Source organism: Patella vulgata, chromosome 1, assembly GCF_932274485.2.
Source record: "Patella vulgata chromosome 1, xgPatVulg1.2, whole genome shotgun sequence".
In the NCBI taxonomy this organism is placed as follows: domain Eukaryota; kingdom Metazoa; phylum Mollusca; class Gastropoda; family Patellidae; genus Patella; species Patella vulgata.
In genome coordinates, this window is record NC_065879.2 from 56,709,068 (window position 1) to 56,734,641 (window position 25,574).

Sequence of the window (25,574 nt, forward strand, 5' to 3'; positions counted from 1 at the left end):
GTGAAATATTCTACAGACCAAATATAGACGCGAATCGCGTAATTATACCATCTACAAAACAAGGTCACAGATTTTACTCTGCGATTAGACAGTTATTTCTAGATTTCACACTGCGAGACCTATATAAGACAACCATTTGATAGATTAATGAAAACTATATTTGAATTTTCTTGTTGGCACTAGTAGGAAATGCAATGGGGTTTAACATCCCACTGTTCTGCTCCGATTGGGGTGATGAACACGAGAGGCACTTGTAGAATGGTGTATGCAATTACACATTGAGCAGCACAAGTTGGGGCTCTTTCTAAGATTTAATGAGTTCTGAAGGTAAATGGAGGTAACCAGGGTTAACATTTATCCTTTGAGGATTCCGTTAGTTTTGTGGATAAGACGTGCACTATAACTATATACACATTGTCATTTTTATTACTGTGCATTTAGCAATATAGTTCCATGTACAGCATAGCAACAATTTCATTTTCGCAGAGTAAAAGGTGGGAAACAGTACCGTACAATGATTAGCAAGTTAGATCTGTAACCGCATGGTTGCATGTTCTGTCCTTACTTGAGCTGTGTGTGGAATCCTTGTAACCTCGAATAAGACGTTTTATCCCTGTATTCCATACTTTACTAAACAGCAAAAAAAAAAAAAACAAAAAAAAAACGTCAATACGATTTCAATATCAGAGAGGCACTTTAATCAAATCATTCTAGAAAACGACTTACTAAATGGATCAAAGCATTTTTTGTGAACAGTATGTTGACACATTAGTGATTAATTCATCACAAGACATTACGAGAAGGTTTAGAGATGTACACAGTCTATACATCAGTATCTGGTGTGTCCACCACAAGTGTCAATAACAGCAGAGCAGCGTCTGTACATGGAGTGGGCCAGACGATTGATGAACGCCATTGGCACCTGGAAACACATTCTCAGAAAAGCCTGGCGCAATCCATCGGCTGTGTTCAATCGGGTTTAAGTCCCGACTAAGGACTGGCCAGTGCACAACGTTGACTCCATTCTGCTGTAGAAAGTCCCGAGTAACTCTGGCGGTGTGGGCACGGGCGTTGTCATGCTGGAAAACGCTGTTTAAATGACGTGCGAAATGTGATATGACAATGTGGTATCACAATTCAAAGACATTACGAGAAGGTTTAGAGTCTGTACACAGTCTATACATCAGTATCTGGTGTGTCCACCACAAGTGTCAATAACAGCAGCGCAGCGTCTGTACATGGAGTGGGCCAGACGATTGATGAACGCCATTGGCACCTGGAAACACATTTTCAGAAAAGCCTGGCGCAATCCATCGGCTGTGTTCAATCGGGTTTAAGCCCGGACTAAGAACTGGCCAGTGCATAACGTTGACACCATTCGCTGTAGAAAGTCCCGAATAACCCTGGCGGTGTGGGCACGGGCGTTGTCATGCTGGAAAACGTTGTTTCAATGACGTGCGAAATGTGGTATGAAGTGGGGTCTGAGAGCTTGATCGATGTAGCGCACTGCTGTGGTGACGCCTCATCTCCCTGGACCAAGATTTTGGAACACCACAGGCCCCACTCTCTGTTTCAGACCGATTCCACCCCAAACCATTATGCTTGGCCCTCTCCATGAGTTTTGTTCCATGAAACATTGGTCAGAATATCGCTGGCCACGTCGATGCCATATTCTTGTCCTGCCATCTGCAATTGATACGCAATACCGACTCTCATCTGTGAACAGAACAGTTCTCCATTGCCTGTGTCGCCAGTTCACGTCGATGGCGAGGGGTGAGGATCGGTCCACGGTAAGGTCTATGATGGGTCTTCCGTGTGTTCCCACTGTCTGACGTGCTGTCTCAGATGCCTGTGTGCAGGGATTCTGCACGTGCTGTCGCACAACATGGCGGTCTTATCGCCTTGTGGAAATGAAATGCTGAAGAATTAGCAGATGTGACCAATCAGATCACTTGCTGGTAACTATAACGTAGATAGAAACATTACTGGTTGACGTAACCTAAAATAATAAAATTACATGTGAAATAGAATTATTAAATCAACAATACTCGACCATTACAGTCTAGTAAAGTAAAATAAAGTTTAGTGATATTTATATAGACTCTTAATTAATGGAAGTGGACGTAAAACTCCAGGAACTAACGAACGAAAGACATTCATTATTCAAAATCAACTGGATGTTTCCATGTCTAAATTTAATTAATTTTTTCATGGTTCTTAAAGTAAAGTGCCAGTTACCGTTAAAGATAGTTTGCCATGCAACGAAACATACACCCACAGCAGCTAAATCGTCCGAGTGGTAGATAATGGTTGTCGCATATTTATTCCTTTTGCAGGTAATTGGGGGAATTTCAAAGACAATTTCATACAGATCAAATTGCAATTTGCGTCGTTTCGGGGTTCACAAGGTTCACGTGGTCATGCAAGATGGCGGATGGGTCGTTTTACCGTACTTGCATGATGAAAACAAAATCAAAGTTTGTAATAGCTTTTGTGTCGATGTTGCTGATTCTGATCAGTGGGGGTATTGAGATGAGAAAACCAACGAGGTTGGACAGGCGATCCTACTCCTTGTCACGTACAACCGGGAAATCGAAACCACTCCAGTTGACTCAATGACAGACTTTATGGTACAACGCGCACGCGCTAACCATTCGGCCATCCACCCCCACCCCCCAGCACGACAGAAAATTTGGTGATAAATGGTCTGAAAGCCAGGGATAATGAAGAGTTGTGGAAGCATTTATTTATGAGAAACTGAATATAAGCGTACAAGTTGACATTGAGAAAGTCTATCTGGTGAATAAAAATAAAACCATAATTGTGAAGCTGTGGAATTTAGAGACAAAAATCGCATTATATACTATACAAAAAAAGTAGGGGATATTTGATTTTTAAGTGTTATTAAAGTCACCTAATGAAACTGACGAAGAAACAAATGACAAAATGAAATGAAGTTCACATTCATCGATTTATTCCAAATGATCGTTAGACTAAGTAAGGCACAGACTGACCATTATAAGGGTAAAATGATACCCGGGGTCAAACAGCAAAGTTACCACAGCATCACAACCAAGTCAGTAACGGGTAAATCCTCCTCTGTTTGCCAAACAAGCATTGATCCGACGTGGCATACTCCTAATGAGACGTCTAAGGTCATTTTGGTCCAGATTGTCCCATTCCTGTTGCAACGCAGCAGCAAGTTCTTGGACATTGGCATGACGTTGTTGACGTTGACGTAACCTCTGTCCAAGCATGTCCCAGACATGCTCGATGGGGGAGAGGTCGGGACTCAGTGCTGGCCAAGGTAATGTGGTGATGTTCTGTTGTTGGAGGTAACCTGTAACGATCCTGGCCCTGTGACATCTTGCGTTGTCATCCTGGAAGATGAAACGGCGGCCATGACGTCGTGCGAACGGCACAACATGGACTGCCAAGATGTTGTCCAGGTAGTACTGGCCTGTAACACGCCCTGCAACAACATGTAAAGCCGTTCTTCCAGCAACAGTGATGCCTCCCCACACCATAACAGAACCACCCCCAAATCGATCATGCCTGATGACATTAACGTCTTGGAAGCGCTCGTTTCGACGACGCCACACCCTCCTACGTCTGTCCAAAAAATCAACAGTGAACCTTGACTCATCTGAAAACATCACATTGCTCCAGCGTCGATTATCCCAGTGTTGACGATCCCTACACCAACGACGTCTTGCCTGAATGTGATGATCTCTCAAACAAGGGATCACGCGAGGACGTCGGGCGCGAAGGTGACCCCTATGCAGTCGATTCCGAATCGTCTGGCCACTCACTCTCACACCAGTGTCTGTTTGAAGACGAGCGCTGATCTGATTTGCTGTGATGACACGATTTCTCAAGGCCAAGGTACAGATAAATCGATCCTGGGCTTGAGTTGTCGCCCTTGGTCGACCTGAGCGTGGTCTGTCCTGTACAGATTGTGTATCACGGTATCTGGACCATAGCCTGCTTATGACAGACTGAGAAACATTGATCGTCCGCGCCACAACCGCCTGTGTTGTGCCGATCTGTAGCATGCCAAGGGCACGTAACCTTTCATTTTGGGTAAGCCGACGCATATCAAAATTTGTTTTCTGGTCACTAAAACAATTAAACTGATGTTTCCACCCTGGAATTCAATGCCACAATGACTGTAACATTCAAAGTCAGAGTCGTGCAAATCTTGGGTTGGACCCCCATGATGATCCCAAGCATCACCTGCATTCCATGCGGTAGCTATTGGTGCGTTTGGGCGTCACATGTAACTGGAAATGTTTCTTCTGTTAGGTTCTATAGTGACTTTTTTCGTAGTCATTTGCATATTTTAGTATTATGCCCCCAAAATCAAATATCCCCTACTTTTTTTGAATAGTAGACAAGCTGCCAAAAATACGCATAGTGAAGAATTTTATATATCCTGTGATTATTTCTTCAAGGTGGGACAGATTAGAAAGAAATTAATTCCTCATTACAAGCAAGAGAGAGTGGAAAGAAAGCCAGTTTGAAGTTTGATCGACGGTGAGTTGTTTACACTTGATGATCTAGATAACGAGTGAGACAGCGATGGTACAATCGTTGGGTGAAATAACACGTGATGTTTTAAAGAATGGTCTTAAAAAAATAATTGCAGGATGCCGACTTTGTTTCTTGTCTTCTCGGCTTTGATGTCATATGTTTATTAGAAATTTGGTGTGATAGTAATGTTGACATTAACATATTTTCCCGGACTTCCATGGATGTTTCTGTATTCGCGGAAACGGAAAGCAGCGGGGGAGGTATTGTCGTTCTATGTAGACATTACATCCTTGAAGGTGTTCAGCGTGTAAAGGATGATTTCAATGAACTTGTTGACTTAAGATTTGATCATCATACGTTTGGATGGGATAATAATATTATTTTGCTATTTTCTTATGTGATTCCAGAGAGCTCAAGATTGCACAATGAGGAGTGCATATTCGACAAACTTGAAGAATGTATTGAAGAACTAAAATATGAATGGCCAGAATCTCCACTTAATTTAGCTGGGAACCTTAATGTCAGGGTGGGGCTTAAAAGACACTTTTTTGTGAGGATTCCATTAAATTTCTACCTGGACTAGAACAAGCTGACTACGAAACAGATACGTTCAATTTAGCCAGAAAATCTAAAGACAGTGAAACTAATAATTTTGGGCGAAGACTATTGACACCATGTTCTATATTTACATTCATATCGTTATGATGATAAGAAGGGTGAGTTCACATGTCTGAAATCTAAGGGAGCATCCGTTGTGGATCTAGTCATAGCCTCATCATATTTGTTCTCTCTTTTCTGTCATTTCATAATCAGACCCAGAACTGAATCAGATCATAACCCCGTAGAATTTGATGTTGTTACATGTAAAGTTGAGAATCCGAATGTTTCGCATGACATTACTTTAGGTTCTTATTCAAAATTAAAATGACAGGAAGCGTTCAGAGATGAATTCGCTGCTAAGGTTTCAATTGGATTTGATAAATTATTTAGAGAATTTACAGACACACTGTCTGGAAGTATTAATCATGTTCTATCTTGTTTTACAGATTTCATCAATTTTTGTGGTTCATACATGATCATCAGGCCTGGACCTGTAATTAAAAGTACATCAAATCACAAACAACCACCTTGGTTTGATGAAGCTGTGAATCTAGTACGAAACACAAGTTTGATGTATTAAATAAATTCAGAAAATGCAACTGTAATTTACACTTTAGTGCTTACAATACATGTAAAAATGAGTTCAAACATCTTTGTAGAAGTAAGAAAATAGAGTATGAACACACACTTTGCAGGCGCGGGTCCTGCTACATAAAATTTTTTGTAAAACAACCTTTTTTATGAGAAAAGTGCCATAACTGTGCTTTATCCTTTATCCTCAGATGGTGCGACAGGGTAGGCACTCAAAGCGCGAGATAATGATATAGACATATGTGATATCACAGTTAATGCTTTGCATCAATAAAATTGAATCACAATGTCATCGTATTAATTCATAATAAAAATTGACGTCAAACAGGATGTTGGATTCCTCTGTTTAAAAAGATCAATGTGTATGTATATACGCCAAAATGACGATAGAGACCATGTATTTCTCAAAAAATTTCAAGCCGAGGGGGGGAGGGGGGCGGTGATACATTTTCTCAGGAACCTGGCAAACCCTCTCCTGCAAAAATTCCTGGATCCGCCCCTGCTTTGTAACACGCTTCAAAGAAATCTACCTGACCCAGATGAATTCTGGAAAACTGTTAAGATTTTCCTGCCCAAGTCACAGATCTCGGACGTAATTATCCCAGGAAATTGGGTTGAACATTTCAAAGCAGTTTTGAATCCATGTTTCGGGTCACAAGAGTGTAAATCATATTTTATCTTTATTTCAAATTCTGAACTCCAGAAAAATTTCGAAGAAGACAACTGTATTCTTATAAAACAAATTTCTGAGTCAGAAGTCAGGCAATGTGTCAAGAACATGAAGTCAGGAACTTCGCCCGATCCGGATGGAATCGGTATTGATTTTTACAAAGCTGGCATTGATATTCTCATTCCAGCTATTAGCTTTTTATTTAACAAGGTCTTTGATGAGGGGCATTTTCCTGACTCGTGGTCTAAGGCACTGATCGCACCACTATATAAAGAATGTTCAAAAAACGATACAAACAATTATAGAGGAATCTCATTGCTTGATTGTACTGGTAAATTGTATAATGTTGTTCTCAATTTCAGGCTTCAAAAATGGTGTGAATCGGAAAACAAATACAAAGAGGCCCAAGCTGGCTACAGAAAAGACCATTCAACTGTGGATCATATTTTCACATTGTTTGGTCTCGCACAGAAATATCTGTCCAGACCCAGGGACGCTTCTATACACCGTTTGTCGATTTTTCCAGAGCATTTGACTCGATTAATCGGTCTAAACTATTGTCTTTACTCTTACAGAATGGTGTTCGTGGGAAAATGTTTATTGCGCTTAAATCCATGTACATCTCTGTCTCATTATGTGTCAAAATTGGCAATCGAATCACCCTTTTTTGAAAGCGTGTCTGGAGTAAGGCTGGGATGCACTCTTAGTTCTATTTTGTTTTGTTTCTATATAAACCAGCTGGTTGATATTATGGAAAACGGGGATGTAAGAGGAATGCTTATTTTCATATATGCAGATGACCTTGGTATTTTAGGTGAATCAGTTGTTATTTGCAGAGAAAAATCAATATTTTGGACAGATTTTGTACTGAATTTAATCTGTGAATACCACTAAAACCAGGGTTCTTGTATTTAGGAATGGAGGAGCGCTAAGGAATAATGAAATGTTTTTCCTAGGAAACAATTTGTTAGTGTGTCACGTATTATAACTATTAAGGCATACTGTTCTCATCAAGGCTGGCATGGAGCAAGGCTCTGCATCATTTGTCAGTTAAGGCTGAAAAGGCATTAATCCCTATCAAATGTTTATTTCAGAAAAACAAATCCTCCCTTTGAACTCTTATTCAAAATTGTTGACGCAATCATCAAACCAATACTTTTTTTATGACATTGAACGTGTCTACTGTAAGTTTGTCAAGTTTGTACTAGGAATCCATAAGAGCTCCACTACACCCGGGGCCTTAGGTGAATGTGGCCGCCTCGATTTGTCTTTTTCATACATGATATCCTGTATAAAATATTGGATTAAGTTAATTGGTATGTCCCATAACCGATATCCCAAACAGGTTTATCTAATGTTATGTAAACTTGATGAATTAGGTAGGGACACCTGGGCAACCAAAATAAGAATTTTGTTAAGTTCTCTGGGTTTCCCCTATATATGGTATGCTCAGTCGGTTGGTAATGTTAAGTTATTTATTGTATCTCTAAAACAAAGACTATCCGATATCAATAGGCAAGAATTAATAATTCTGAAAGCCTTGAAGTCTATAAGAATTACAAACTGAATCTGTGTCAAGAAAAATATTTGTCTGCTCAAATCCCTAAGCAGGTGAAACGAAATGTCACAAAATTAAGGTTAAATCTCTTCTCAACAGGAGCAAATTTGTATAAGAGAAAATTATGCCTGTTTTGTACACCAAATACAACTGAGGATTTGTATCATAATATTCATTGTTTGTAAGACATATCATAAACTACGAGTTCAATATTTAAGTGACTACTTTAGTGAAGAAAATGGATTCCATAATTTGTTATTAAAATGCGACGAAAAAAAGTTAAAATTATCAGATAAGATATGGGTATTACGAAACGAATTACCTAAACCCTATTTATTGATCATCACACTAGAATGACCCATACACTGAAAACACTAAGTCTGTTGAAAAGGTAAAGCTACCTCCATGTATCATTTATTATGTTGTTATTGTTTTATGTACATGTGGCTGGGCGGTTGGCCAAATGAGGAACGCGCCAACTTTGATTGTGATGGCTCTAGCTACCCATAATCTTCGTGCCATTTATGACATTCCTGCATTATTACTGTATTAGCTTGATAACGTTGAGAGAATACTCTTCGAAACGTCGCTCAAAATAAATAGTAGCTGTTTCTATAAGTATGTGTTATAGTTTAGTGTTCTATTCAGTTACTAAATGCCTCTAAAAGATCACTCCAATATGTGTTGGTAAACTTAAGATTCATAATTGCTAAAACTTAACTGGTTGTACAATATGATACACAAACAATTCAATTAACATTTTGGTAGTTTATATGTCTAGAACAGAACTATCCCATACTTCAAACTGCTGGCTTTACTATGTGGCACATAAACTGAGTCCTACATAGAATGTGATTTGGCATGTAAACGTCCAAGAATTATTACACAGTGGCCTTCTAATACAGTATAATAGAAATGAAAAGGCCACACCCCTATTTCAAATAACCTGTCCAGCATGACTGGGCTACGCGATACAGTGTGCTAAGGGAGAAATTGTGCTCGGACAGTGGCCCTACAGCCTACTCTGATACCGAATTCCAACTGCATGGGTTCTCTTAGGTGCAGGCCAATGTGTTTTCTCGGATTACACCGGGATAGGAAACAGAACCTTCAGGTTAACGAATCAACTTCCTACTCAATGATCCACCGCGGCTCCCCCTGTACAGCAAAAAGCAACCATATGTATTAAACTTTAGCCTTACCTTGAGGTTCCACGAAATGTATAACAATACACATATATTTTAGCGAAAGTCGCTCAGTTAATAAAGAATGTTTTAGAAATCATAGATGGCAGGGTGCACGTGCTTCATTCTATGTAGAGCAAATTGTCAAGTAATTTCTAACACATCTATTTACTTCACCCTTTTTCACGACAGCAGGTTATGGAGGGTGTCCCACCAAAAACATGTACATACCAAATATGACAGTATGTGATGAAGTAGTGCAGAGTTACAAATATTTGTAAATTTGGGTTGGCGTCCAGGGGATACCCCGAAAAGCCATAATGAACCACCTAGCACCACTGAGCATATCTCAAATGAAAAAAACTGATCTCTAAAAACATAATTCAGATACCAGTTTTGCTATATTATGATGATAGTGAAGCCTATTCGTAAATTTCGTTTATCTGTCACAGGTTGTAGGGGTAGGGGTATCCCCGAAAATGGTATAAGGGATCAGTTAACACCACTAGGTATATATATCTTCAAAATGAAAGAATGGCCCAATTATATTAATTTAGAGACCTAACTTGCTAGTTTATGATAAAACAGTGCAGAGAGAGCATCGGTCATCTATGAAAACCATTTCAAATAAAAGATTGACGCTGACAACCTTAAGAATGGAGTTTCGTGTGTTTCTTTTAAAAAGTGTGCTTGACTTTAAAAATCTGACATTTACCCTCAAAATCTGGGACTTTCGAGTACTCCTATTTTGGTAAACTTTTAGGATGTCATTCAGTGCGTCCAACGCTACCAGAAACCATCAAAACAACTTTTTTTTTCATAAACTGACTGGTCTATTGGAATTACATGCTTTTACACTTTTTTGTCTAAAGGGGAGCGGCTAATTTGACGGGAAGTTTTGGTCCGATTTTGACATAATTCGAACTCAACCAAAATTATGGTATAACGGTGACCTCTTAGAGGGTCCTTCAGCCAAAAACGCGATTTTTCGTACAAACAGTTGCCTTAATCCATGAAGTTACGGTCCGATATGCCCTAATATCAAAAGGAAGCGAAATCTTTGGGATATAAACATATATTTCAAGTTGCATCAAAATCGGATAAAATATACTCTTCAAAAAAAGTAGGGGATATTCAGAAACAACACAAAACTGCGGAAATGTACTGCTGTTTTTATTAGAGGTAACCAGTGTATGTTAATAACATGCCAATTGCCTACACATGAATATAAACAGTTCATATGGGCGACTTATCTGACGGCCCCATTTCACTCGCAAAGAGATACACCGTCAAAAGTGAAAAAGGACGTTTTTTGATTTTTGTCTTAATAATGAGTAATTGCTCCACCAATCCTCAGACATTCAGCAATTCGTCGTGGCATGCTCCTAATCAAGCGTCAAATCACGATTTGGGGCAATCTGACCCACTTCTCTTGCAGTACCACGGCCAATTCTTGCAGTGTTGTCGGTTGACGTTGACGTCGACGAACACTTCTCCCAATCAAATTAAACGTAACACACTAAAGCAAAGATATGCTAAACAGTAAATCTTATGCAAGACCCGATAGGAAAGCAAACATGGATAGATAAACCAGCACGCGGCAATGTTCATCAACCCTTCCTTGAAGTGTCAAATTTGACAATGAACCCTTCCCACGTGTATGGGCGCTATTGCGTGTCGCATGTGCAGCTCAGTGGTTCTGTTGTGGCGATAAGTTCTTCATCTGTGAACATACTCTCAAAGCATGTCAAGTGTCTATGACTATTTATCATATCACAACCTGCATAGGTATTTGCATTTCAATATCCCCTACTTTTTTTGAAGAGTATACCTTGGTATGATATAGTTTTACACTATTTGCGTACAGACGAGCGGCCATTTTGTCGAGCAGTTTCGGTCTGATTTTCACGAAATTCGAAGTCAACCGTTATCATGGTGTTACGGTGATATTTTCGAACGTTTTTTTAAATCAAATAAAAAGCTAAAAACACATTTTCGTCAGTCAGGGGCAATAATCCAAGACGTTACAATCCCATTTGCGCCAATATCAAAAGGAACCAAGATCTTTGGGATATAAACATATGTTTTAAGTTTCATCCAAACTGGATAAAAATTGTGACCTCTTGTTATACTTGTGGGTTCTTTATGTCATGTTCTTGATGACAACACTAGTTTAACATCATATGGTACTTTTATTGTTCTTCAAACATATATGGAAGATCAAACAGCTCTTTATTCAATGGTCTGAATCATTATTTCTTAATTCATAGTCCTTAATTCTTATTTCTTAATTTGTTGTCGCATTTCGACATTTATATATTAAAATTAACATTTGTATCTTAAAATCCATATTTGTTTTACAAATCAGACATTTGTCATATCAGATTTGTAAAATGTATTTTAATTGTATTCCAATATAAAGATAACATTTATTTTAGAAAATCAAAAATTAGCCTACATTTACATTTCATCAGAGAAATACAACGAAAAGCAAATCTGGAACAACAAATTTCTAAATACAAATCTTGCAAAACATTTCTTCGATAACATTTCTCCAAAAACATTTCTCGAAATCCATCGAACCGGAATATTATGACGACATGGGCGGAAATCAACCTTGCATACAATAAGTCATCATACAATAAAGGAGAATCGAGCAAGCATATATAGAATAAGAAAAATTGCTCGATGACCGCGACTCTAGTGAAACCATGGAACGTGCGTTGTATGGCTTATCGGAAAGGGCCTTCGAGAAAGAAAATAAATTGAAAGTAGTCTATTTTCAGAAATTAGGTTTTGTCTGATAGCGACATATTTCTTTGCTCAAACGAAAGGGTGTTTTATCTCAACTAAATCATGTAATCATGAATGTGCTAGGGAATAAGTAATGTATTGAAAGAGGGATAAAGAAATAAATACTATCCGCTCATGCAATACCCCCCCCCCCCACACTAACTTAATAGTATTTAGCGTCACCCAACTGCCCCCCCCCCCCCACTAACTTAATAATATTTAGCGTAGCGTCATCTAACAGTAATACCTTTTTTTCAAGGTAAATCTAAATGTGCCAGAATATTATTTACATTTCTGAAAAGGTAAATGAAACTTCTTTTCAGTGGTATTCTGTGTGATACCTGGAATGTCGTAGTATGACCCGTATTTTGACATTTAAGACCCCACCCACCCCCTCCAAATCAATTAATAGAGTTTAATAGCATACAACTTTTCAAGTTATTTTCTGGCACATTAATATTTACATACCTTGAAAAGGGATCAATGTTCCACGGTACTAAACTTTATTAAGTGGGGGGAGGGGAAGGATATTTAAAGTAAAAAAACGATCTTAATAAGAAATTCTCGATATCTGTTCATATACAGCTGGAAAGTATGTTTATTGTTTGCTACAAAATGTAAATTATTTTCTTTCACATTTGTATTTACATACCTTGAAAAAAGAACGGATTTGAAATGGCACTAACATGTATTAAATGGGGGGGGGGGGAATTAACGTCAAAATACGGGCAATGACACCAAATACAAATAATGCATACCATTAAAAAGGTCCGAATACATTTTCAAAATTGTAAAATATCTTCTGACATATTCATATGTTAAAGCAGATATAATTTGGATCGTCTGAACTCTATTTAGTGGGGGGAGGGGGTATTAAGAAGTCAAAATACGCGTCTTAATACGCTGGGGGAGGGAGTAACAGATACAGGATGCGATCTTCTCGAACGGGATTGTAATTTTAGTTAATAAAAGTACATGTATTTTGTATAAATTGAAGCGTGGATTCAATTTGAGAATATGTTTTAATATGGGAAATTGAATTCTGCGTGATTTTGTTCCAGTTTGATTTTTCCTTTCAGCTTTATAACTCTTGCCTGGAGGAGGGAGCAACAGATACAGGACGCGATCTTCTCGACTGGGATTGTAATTTTAGTTAATAAAAGTATTTAAATCTATAGAAGTGTTTAATTTTAATTTGCATTCGCGTGAGAAAACTGAAAACCTGAATACGAATTTGGAACTGCCAGTTTGCACAAGAGCTCTATTGCAAATCAATCCAAACTCATCCTACTACAGTACGAAACATCATGTTTTTAGCTTGTGGACCCTCTAGAGTGTTACATAATGGCCGATGTTATTGATGTTATTGAAAGCAGAATTGATTAAAATATCTGTATGTCGGCTATTGGCATCCATGGTTGTCCATATTGCACTCATTAGTCTTACCATAATATAAACTTATATCTGGCCCGACTATGTAATGTCTTGTAATGCAATCTCTACTGAAGACTTAATCTGGCAATAGCCAAATATGTAATCTTGTGAGATCCATTTCTCTAGAGGGTGAGGAGGGGGTATAAAAAAACAAATGCTGAAGTCACCTTTAAACTCCTTGCACATCCACAGAGGAATAATGAATATTCCCGTAAGATATGAAAATAGCCTAAGCGTGGAACGTTACCTTTAAAGATGTATTAATATTGTAGAATTTTTGCTCTTGAAATTAATGGTGGTATTATATTTCATTAATTAATATCTTTGGCAAGTTAGTAGATTCACATATATGTAGTATGTACTTAAATCAACTTAGTGAATGAATGACAGATGGTTACATAAAAAAATTTGTTTGAGAATGGCTTTATTCTATTATGCAGTGTACCATATGTAAGCAGCTATATGATATATAAAATGTAAAAACGAACTGTTCCATTGTTATAACTACTGAGAAGACAAACGTCTTAAGAAACAGTAAGAAGTAAATACACAACGTGAAGCAGAAGCAATGACAGGTAGAAACAAATTCTAGACGATCACAAGGCTACTACGATATGTAGTAAGAAAAGATGCATGGGTCGTCCGTAGGATGTGGCGACCGGGTTTTGCGACGCCCGCTCTCCACGTCTGACAGAAGACCCATGGTGCTACATATTCTGTTTGGTTTCCGTGACCAGAATCGACCTTAAAGGGAATCTAAAAGAATACATATGCTATTTGGTGCCGTACCTCAGTTTCGACCTTTTGGTTAAGCAGCAGCTTTGGAAGTAGAAATCCCGAACAAACAGAAAAAAATCCGGTGGTAAAAAAGAAATCTGGTGGAGAAAAATATTTGTGGAAGAACAAATAGAAATCTGGAGGAAGAACATTTTTGGGGGGGAAATATTCGCAGAATTGGGTAAATACATTTTGTCTGGAAAATTGAATACTGACCAGATAATAGTAAGATTAAAATCAGATTAAAATACAATAAATGTTAAAATGCAACTGTATAAAGAATAAAATATAGTCATATTTTGATAGACAGGGTTATTAAGAATAGCATTAGTTAAGTATGTATATTGTCAGGTTAACATAACCTGTAGTAAATATAGTAAATTTGAGTAATTAAATTGAAATTAAAGAGAGTCTAGGGAGTAGGGGTTTTTTTTGTGAAATAACTAAGGAATAATATAATAAGGAAACGGAATAGGGAATAAAATACGGAATTAACGTTGTCTCCGGATCAAAGTAGGAAGATGGCAGAGCTAAGGATAGAGTTTTTCGTGTTTTCTGCTTTAATTCGTTAAAATGTGTGTTTTTGTGTCGTTCGTATATGTTTAGATAAGTAAAGCTATAATAATTTTGAGACTCTTAGTCCAAGTTTCAAAATTATGGTTTTAGTCGATTAAAGACTAAATTGGGTAATTTAGCCTTTGAATAATAGGCTGGATTGCTATTATTTGTGTTTTTGTGTCGTCCATGTGTTCAGCTATGTAATTTTGAGACTCTTAGTCCAAGTTTCAAAATTATAGTTTTAGTCGATTAAAGACTAAATTGGGTAATTTAGCCTTTGAATAAAAGGTTGATTTGCTATTATTTGTGGCTTTGTGTCGTCCATGTGTTCAGCTATGTAATTTTGAGACCCTTAGTCCAAGTTTCAAAGTTATGGTAGTTTATTTTTTGAATAAAAAGTTGGGTTATGTTAAAAATCCCATGTGGTTAAATTTAGGGATTTGTGTATACTTTTTCCTGGGAAAACTAAAATTAACGGCTCGTTAAATTGTGAGATTATCGCAAAGTCATTAATACGAGTTTAATACGAGGTTAAGCTAAGAATAGGCCACTTTTTTTTTTTAGAAAAGTGTGTAGATATACGGTACATTTTGTCCAAATATAATTTTGTGTAATTTAATTTTGCTATAGAAACGTAATATAAACGTTATATATATATATCTGCTAAATGCCATTTTATGTCATTTATTAAATTTTGCTTTAAATTACCAATGTGTAATTTGACATTATGTCTAGTTATTATAGTATTCACACTATGTTAACGTTGACGTGTGTGGAAGTCACGTGACTTCAGTGATGAGTTGTTAATATATAGGATATAGTTAACTGTATGTGTAAGTAAAAGCTAGGTATATTCTGATTGTCATGTTTATATAAATATAGACTGGTGTTTTGGGGGAATGGATGCGCAACCATTTCCTTCAACAAAGTTCTATTCTAAATAAATTATAGTCTGGTATTGTCATAAGTTTGAGCTCCGCTTGTGCCAGTGTCCGTCTGATAGGAAATATTTATGTAATGTTGGATAATGTTTATAAAAAACGAAATACAAAATTGTAAATGATTAGGTCAAAAAGGTCGCATTACTGACTGAGAAATATAAAATAATAATGGCGGAATTCTAAAACAGAAACGGAAATTATAAAAATTATAAAATTGTAAGGTCAAGAGGTCAAAGTTAGTTTGTAGATTTATAATTAAAGAGACACATCGAAGTTTATTAATAATTAAATGAAGTTTAATTTTAATTAAGAGTCAGAGTTAATAATAAGATTTAGGAATAGTTAGTTCTTGGTCTAATGGCAATGACATGTGTGATTGACGGATAAAATTTGTATTTTGTCTCAAACCAATGATACTTAGAAGAAAAAATTGAAAGTTTTAACCTGGCACTATGGTAGCTGAAACAGATCAATGGAAATCCAAGAAGAAGAAATGGTTTACCAATTTACCAAATTGAGATTTCCTGAGTCAGAATTTAAAGTGAAACCTGAACTTTATAAATATTACGTGATGTGTTATAGTGTTTTGAAATTAGGACACTTGAAGATTTAAAAAAGACAATTTGTGTTTTCTGTGTTTAGGTTAAAAGTATATTTGACGTACAGTGATGAACTTTTTGGAGAGCTTTTGCATGCGACTTTTGACTTTTGATTTTTGATTTTTCTCTTTTGACTTTTGATTTTTGTTTACTTGTGTTTTCATTGATACTTAAATTCTTGGAACAGATTGACACAGATTGTGATCATGTGTACACTTGTATGTCAATCATATAGTAATCATATATATGTGCATGTTGCATGAATAATTATAGTGTTTAGTCATGGAAATTTAGTTTCCTACCTCTTCATTTCGCATAAATCTTACAAGTGGGGGAGGAGATAATTATATATGTCGATTTTCGAGATTTCTGCTACATTTATGAATACTTATATAACTCTACCTAATACCCAGCAATAAGTCTTTAATAGAGGAACGAACAATTTTATATTGTAGAATTTTTGCTCTTGAAATTAATGGTGCCATTATATTTCATTAATTAATATCTTTGGAAAGTTAGCAGATGGTTACATAAAAAAGGGTTATAATTTGGTAAACATTAGCTGGTTTTGTGGGAATAAGGATATCATAGATTACACGTGCTTGGAAATTTACTAATTGCATCATTTGGCTAAAGTAACCACTCATAATCAGTAATTGCACAGGTTCAGGGTCATGAGTAGCTTATTCTGTGCGTGATTTCCATGCGTCCTATAAAAGAAACCATGGTAAACTTTTAAGACAGATTTTCATTAGATTCCGGAGAGATTACGATCTGAGTTCCTGGACAGAAGACAGATTCTGGAAAGGAAAATATGTAGCAGTTTCTATCAGCTGACTCGTCAGCGAGTCTGGCTAGTGTTTGAGAATGACTTTATTCTATTATGCATTGTACCATATGTAAGCAGCTATATGATATATAAAATGTAAAAACGAACTGTTCCATTGTTATAACTACTGAGAAGACAACGTCTTAAGAAACAGTAAGAAGTAAATACACAACGTGAAACAGAAGCAAAGACAGCTAGAGACAAATTCTAGACGATCAAAAGGCTACTAAGATATGTAGTAAGAAAAGATGCATGTGGCGACCGGTTTCCATCGCCAGCTCTCCACGTCTGACAGAAGGCCCATGGTGCTACAAAGGAGCTAAATCACTAATATTTCGGACCTAGAAATTGACTCAAATGGGTCGCAATGCCTATAATAATGTAATATGAATGTATATAAACCGATTTACGTTCAATCATTTCCGTTTTTACTCTAATTTCAAATCAGTTATGTTCGAATGGCAATCTCTAGCGTCTGGTTATTACAGTCTACACCGATAGTATTTATTGCGCTTGCTCTCAGGATAAGAATATGCGGTCACCGCTTCACATGACGTGGAATATGTCTAGGCTTGTTTCTCAAATCCTTTGTTACAAATGGCGCTGAAACGCATTATGGTACACGGTGTTTATTTTGTCTTAAATATTGAATATCAGAAGCCCACCTTTTCCCGGTAAGATCACAGCCTCTATGTTGATTTAAATTGACAAATAATTCGTGTTTTCAATGTCGAAGACGTTAGATGATATTGACTTAGCTACTTTAAACCCATGCTTAGGCCACACCAATTTATTTTTTTCGGTTTCTCGGGCAATAATATTCTTTCGGAGGAGAGAATAAAAATAAAAATAAAACTGACTTTTGACTAGTTATGCAGATGTACCATAATAACAAGAAAGAAGGATATAAACTTATATGAAAAATAAAGATTCTCAACACAAGTCGATAATGTAAAAAAAATAATTGAGATACAAATATATACTCTTGAAAAAAAGTAGGGGATATTCAGAAACAATACAAAACTGCGGAAATGCACTGCTGTTTTTTTAGAGGTAACTAGTGTATATTAATAACAGGCCAATTGCCTACACATGAACATAAAAAGTTCATATGGGCGGCTTATCTGACGGCCCCATTTCACTCGCATAGATATACACTGTGAAAATGGACGTATTTGATTTTTGTCTTAATAATGAGTAATTGCTTCATAAATCCTAGGACATTCAGCAATTCGTCGTGGCATGCTCCTAATCAACCGTCCAATCACGATTTGGGGCAATCTGACCCACTTCTCTTGCAGTACACCGTCAAAAGTGAAAAAGGTCGTTTTTGATTTTTGTCTTAATACTGAGTAATTGTTTCACCAATCCTAGGACATTCAGCAATTCGTCGTGACATGCTCCTAATCAACCTTCCAATCACGATTTGGGGCAATCTGACCCACTCCTCTTGCAGTGCCACGACCAATTCTTGCAGTGTTGTCGGTTGACGTTGACGTCGACGAACACGTCTCCCGATCAAATTAAACGTAACACACTAAAGCAAAGATACGCTAAACAGTAAATCTTATGCAAGAACCGATAGGAAATCAAACATGGATAAGATAAACCATCAAGCGGCAGTTTTCATCGACCCTTCCTTGAAGTGTCAAATTTGACAATGAACCCCTCCCACGTGTATGGCGCTATTGCGTGTCGCACATGCAGCTCAGTGGTTCTGTTGGTGTGATCAGTTCTTCATCTGTGAACATACTCTCAAAGCATGTCAAGTGTCCATGACTATTTATCATATCACAACCTGCATAGGTATTTGAATTTCAATATCCTCTACTTTTTTGAAGAGTATATACATGTATTACAATATGATGTATTTTCCTAAAGCCTTATATGGGTGATTTTTAAGCAATTTGTAAGCCATTTTAAAATTTAAAATCCCCCCGCCCCGATTGCCGTAGAGTTATTGGGTGATAAAACAGCTTATCTAACTGTCAAACTGGAATGTGTATTTAAATACTATAATTAATTTCTATGTCAATGTGCACAGTTAGATATTTTTAAACATTGTCATTTTAAGATTTAAGATTATTTTTGTCTCTTCCCAATATTTTGGGTGCTCTACGCCCCCCCATGAGACCAAGTATAAGCGCCCCTAAGGTTCACAAAAAATAACAAAGTTAATAACAATCATAATATTACATGAACTTTATGATAATTTGAATAAAACTGATTCCGGCGAGATAGCAATCGGCGAATAACTTTGTTCTACCGGGGCGCTAAGTACTATTTTATGCATTTTTATACGCCCACATTTTCATGTGAACGTATTATGCCGTCGCCCCTGTCCGTCCGGACGTCCGTCAGTCCGTCCACAATTGTTTGTGGACTCTCTACAGGTCACAATTCTTATCCGATTTTGACGAAACTTGAAATATAGGTTTATCCCCAAAAGATCTCGGCTGCTTTCGATATTGGCATGTATCGGATCGAAACTTCATGGATTATGGCCCCTGATTGTACGAAAAATCACGTTTTTAGCTTGTGGACCCTATAGAGGTCACAATTTTTATCCTATTATTTTGAAACTTGAAATGTAAGTTTATAACCCAAAGATCTCAGTTCCTTTCGATATTCGCGCATATCGGACAGTAATTTCTTGAATTATGGCCCCTGATTGTACGAAAAATCGCGTTTTTAGCTTGTGGACCCTATAGAGGTCATAATTTTTATCCGATTTGAAAAACCGTATTATTATATCACCGTTACACCCTAAGGAAGGTTGAGTTCGAATTTCGGGAAAATCGGCCCAAAATTGACAGACAAAATGGCCGCCGCTCGTTCTCAAATAGCGTAAAAAATATGGTATATCAAGGTTGTGGACCCAATAGAGGTCACAATTTTTATCCGATTTTGTTGAAAATTGAAATGTAAGTTTATAACCCAAAGATCTCGGTTCCTTTCGATATTCGCGCATATCGGACTGTAACTTCCTGAATTATGGCCCCTGATTGTATGAAAAATCGAGTTTTTAGCTTGTGGACCCTATAGAGGTCATAATTTTTATCCGATTTAAAAAAACTTATTATTATATCACCGTTACACCCTAAGGACGACTGAGTTCGAATTTCGTGAAAATCGGCCCAAAATTGACAGACAAAATGGCTGCCGTTCGTTCTCAAATAGCGTAAAAATATGGTATATCAAGGTTGTGGACCCTATAGAGGTCACAATTTTTATCCGATTTTGTTGAAACTTGAAATGTAAGTTTATAACACAAAGATCTCAATTCCTTTCGATATTTGCGCATATCGAATTGTAATTTCCTGAATTATGGCCCTTGATTGTAGGAAAAATCACTTTCTTGTTAGCTTGTTCACTATCCATCTCTCGAAAATGTGGGCGTATCCTGCCTGGCAGCCACTGGTATTACATATTCTGTTGACATTCATTGTGGGTTGGGATTGTGGTTAGCGCCCTATCTTTGGAACCGACCCCACCCCTCTATTCACACTTTCTAGATCTGCTAAGTACTGTCTACATCAGGTCTCGGGTTCCCAAAGCTTTCTCTGACTTCAGTTAAGAAATTTACTCAATTTCCAAATCATAGTTTTGAAAAATATCTTTGATGAAGAAACACAAACATTTGCACATAGTTTATTATAGATGTATTTGATACATAAAAACAACAACAGTTTTTTAAAGGACTAAATTTTAGTTCAAATAAGGCAAACAATTGTTTTATAAAGGGCTATATTTTAGTTTATAGCTCTTTATAAAACTTTTGTTGTTTTAATGTTCAACATATTCAACATATCTATTTGCACACAATCTATTATTCAATATTTTTTACCCCATGTAAATTTGAAGCCATCACATAGTATCAAATTATTTCATTAAATTTTAGTTAAAATAAGGCGACCAATTGTTTTTTTTTATAGATCTTTATAAAACTTTTATTGTTTTAATGTACATCAAAAAGAAACTATGTACAAAGTTTTGTGTTTCGGAATTAGAGATATTTCTCATAAACAATGATTGAAAGTTGGGTAACTTCTTAACTTAATTCTGAGAATGCTTTGTGAATTCTGGGCCAGGCCCTTCAAAGTTGAAGCTGGAATCTGTCAAAATATCATTTAGGATCAGATTTACACAGATCAAGTGTACACATGTTGACTAAGTGTCCTGTCTCACCGGCTCGCCGACGAGACCCCCCCCCCCCCAGTTATCTTACGCGCTTCCCTGGCGAAAGAATAAATCTATTTTTGTTGACATTTAGTTTAATCAATCTTGGGCTGCGTTAACACTGTTCCACCACATTCTCTGCTTTTACATTGAAAACATCACTTCTCTAATGGCGGGAAAATAATACAAAATCTACTTCCGTTATACACTAGTAATTCACATTTAGATGATGGACACTATTGACTCACAATACATTAAAGGACAATATTGGTGCCAGTCATTATCACATATGTGATAGAGCTGGTTAAACCCATTCCAAATATAATTTTAACACAGACATCACTGCTACGATAGCTGAGTAATACAGGGTTCCTGAATCGGAAGTGACGAACGCCAAAGGAAAACACGAGTCATACCTCTATATAACTGACTGATGTGACGAGTGATAACAGATACATACCTCTATATAACTGACTGATGTGACGAGTGATAACAGATACACGGCCGAATTTCTGCTCACTAATAATTCCTTCCAACAGTGAATTCGCCTGGGGTGGCAGATAAGGGCATGTCTTCATTGTTAAGATATTTGCTGGTGAGAGTGGTTGAGGTTCGTCGACATTTGCAGGTACTACTGTAATTAGGCGAGAGTTGACTATTGCAGCAGCCTCTGCCATTAGAGTGATTAGTAGATCATGTGTAAGTTGAGTTCGCCGTTGAGTTTTACCTAACTCAAGAAGCATACCGTCTAATAGTCGTCTTAACGCACCAATCTGGCGCTCCCAGATGCCTCCAAAATGTGGAGGGTTGAACCTCCAATCACACTCGTGCTGTATTAGGAATTGTCGAATTCGGTCATTATTGATTTCCTTGAGTGCCTCTGTTAACTCAGCTCTAGCACCTATAATGTGTCTGCCGTAGAACAGTAACAGGTCCACGTAGGGCATTAATGAATGATGAGGTATCCATGGATTCAACAATTTCTATGTGGATGGCTCTACTGTTTAGGCAATTTTGGTAATATCGCTGGATGTTTCTCTGGAACAGGCCATTGTGCTCGTCTCAAGAGTCCACCAAACCTGGGCAAACCATCTGTATGGATGAAGGGGTCCAAGTCTTGAAGTGGTAATGGAATCTTCTTAGAAACATCTGTTACTTTATCTTCCAAAATGGAGATCTCTTTTCGGAAGACGTCATGTTCAACATGACTGATGATGACGTCTTCGGCTTCATTTATTATTTTAGGATTTTGCTGCTCTATTCTCTGGTGGTTGTATTCGCAGTTTAACGAACAGCTTTAAAAGGGCTACACATCTGCAAAGTTTGTCCCAGTCTTCAAAGCGTTTGAAGTATCTGTTACTTTATCTTCCAAAATGGAGATCTCTTTTGAGAAGACGTCATGTTCAACATGACTGATGGTGACGTCTTCGGCTTCTTTTATTATTTTAGGATTTTGCTGCTCTATTCTCTGGTGGTTGTATTCGCAGTTTAACGAACAGCTTTAAAAGGGCTACACATCTGCAAAGTTTGTTCCAGTCTTCAAAGCGTTTGAAGTATGCACAGAGTACACCGGTATCATGAATGTTCGCCAAGATCTTACTAACTTTAACTTCTGGGCGCAGTTCTTCGTCATTCTCATCGTGCAGAGAGAATGCTTCAAACGGTATGTCCCTTTGAGGAATCCACAAGAAGTCGGGACCTGTGAACAAGTTTCCCTTTATGAGCTTGGAGACAGAACATCCACGTGTTGCGATATCTGCTGGATTGGTTTCTGTATTTATGTACCCCCAAGCCGTAGGTGATTAGTTGCGATTTACCCAATACTACCCAATACCACCCGAATACCACTCCAATATGACCACATACTAGCCAATACTACAACATAATGGTGCAAAATTACCAGATTACCATATTACTTGATTTTTTCAAAAATAGTGAGATATACCGAGGGAAATGTACTTCAAATGTGATTAACGATGTCTGGCTGTTCCATTTGCCTCCTATATCACCCAACTCAAGCAAATAATAACCCAATACTACCAAATACTTATCAAATACTACCAAATACTACCCAATATTATAATATACAAACCTAATATCGTCAATTAGCAGCACATCAGTATTATAATTGCAACGAATATTCGATAATTTGCAGAAAATTAAAATATTTACACATTTTTCTCCCTTACAAACGATAATTAAATTTTAGACTGCTATTCAGATAAATAATCTTGTTAAAACAAGTAATTATAAATGCCCCCGTTATAGTTTATTCATGCAATATTACACGTTAAAAGCATATCAATATATAACATAACATAAAATAAAAATAGTTTTAAAAGAAATTAACAAAGATTCAAAAATGCATTAAAATAAAATCAGTTTATAAAATAAACAGCCAAACATTCAAATAAAAGAGTATTTTAGAGGTTGATTTAAAAATGTTCATTTAACGGTCTTGTGTCTACAAGTGCACACGGTCCTGTAAAAAATCATTTGGGTATAATAATATGTCAGGAAAGTACACGAATTTATCTGTTTTTTAATAACTTATTAATGCGTTTCTTTTGTCTTTTAAATGATTCCGGTTCCAAACCAGGCGCCCTTGAAAAATCCCTTCTTGTCAAAATTTTAGACAGTGTGAAGTTAGCTCGATTTTTGTTTTTCGTTTTTCGATATTGGCGAATAACGAAAAACAACTAGCTCGTTTTTCGATATTGGCGAATCTCGAAAAACGAGCTACTCGTTTTTCAATATTCAAACTTGAATCTCAAAAATACAGATTTTAATCATGTATATCTACAGAATGTCTCCAAAACACATTTGATTAAATCAGTTTTGTAAAACGAACTAAAGATATCATAGATGAGGATGCCTTAGCAGTGGATTCACATAAAAACTGCTCTTTCTCCTTGTTTTTTGATATTATTATTATTATTATTATTATTACATAATTTATATAGCCCAGATTCCACTATAAAGTGTTCGAATGCGCTTAAAATAATAGTATAAAATCATACAAAATGAAATAAAATCATATAATTAAAACTATAATGGACAAAATTATTCCAAAATAAATTGTTTATAAAAAAAAAAAATAAAAAAAAATATGGAACCTCTATAAAATTATAAAACATAGATAAATTATGTAAAGGCTTGTACAAATAAGTGAGTTTTAAGAAGTGATTTAAAAGTTGGTAAGGTGGGGCTTGGTACGAGAATAATCTTTCTCCATATGTCGATAGTCTCGCAGTTCGACGTTTGAGGAGATAGTCACTTGATGGACGTAGACTTCGTGATGGTGAGTACCATTCTACCAGTTCACACAAATACGCAGGTGCCATTCCATTTAAACATTTAAAAGTTAGGTGTAAAATCTTAAAACGGATTCTATAAATAATTGACAGCCAGTGTAAGGTGTACAAAATGGGTGTAACATGTTCGTTCAGTTTTGTTCTGGTAACCAGTCTAGCAGCTGAATTCTGGACTTTCTGTAGTTTATGCAATAGGCGACAATGAAGACCAACAAAAAGAGGGTTAAGATTGTCAAGACGAGATGTAACCAGACCATGCACTAAAGACTTTGTTGCTTCGTCTAAAATATATTTACGTATTGGGCCAATATTACGAAGTTGATAATGACATGATTTACACACACTATTTATTTGATTTTCCATGCTCATTCGACTGTCGAAGATAGCACCTATATTACGGGCATAGTTTGACGGGGTTACATTAAAATCTCCTATTAAAACATTTTTATTACATTCAGAATCAATTTTAGAAAGTAAATTATCAGAACCAAGAATGATATATTCAGTTTTATTGTCGTTTAACTTAAGGAAGTTATTTGACATCCATGTTATAATATCTTCGATGCAACATTCTAGTTGGGATTTAGATGGGTTAAAGTTGGAAGAAGGCCTAAAGGATAAATGCAACTGGGTATCATCCGCATAGAGATGGGGTGCGATGCCGTACTTTTTGACAATTCTGCCCAATAGGGTCGTGTAGATGCTAAAGAGGATATGCCCCAACACAGATCCCTGTGGCACTCCACATTTTAGCTGTTTCTTATCAGAAAGACTCGAGTAGTTTATGAGCATGACCAACGATTCAGAGATCACTCGATAACCGTTCAAAGAGAATTGTGTGATCAACTGCGCCAAAGGCTGATGACAGATCTAGGAGTATCAAAGCAACACATTTCTGAGAGTCAATGGGACATAAAATGTAATTTTGCACACGAAACAGCCTTTCTGCGATAAACGCTTTGAAATGTTTCAAGAAGACAAGACTGTTTTCGCCAATGTATTCAACTAAATGTG

The 25,574-nt window shown here is 36.8% G+C and overlaps 1 protein-coding gene across 1 annotated transcript in view; it reads right to left on the reverse strand.

Annotated features, from left to right (window-relative positions):
• Positions 1-819: 819 nt before the first annotated feature.
• Positions 820-25,574, reverse strand: part of LOC126808781 (protein unc-93 homolog A) — a 211,048-nt gene continuing 186,293 nt past the window's right edge. The window contains exon 4 of the mRNA XM_050533765.2: positions 820-1,999. Coding sequence (XP_050389722.2) covers positions 1,949-1,999 — 51 coding nt within the window. The 3' untranslated portion in view covers positions 820-1,948. The remainder of the gene's footprint in view (positions 2,000-25,574) is intronic.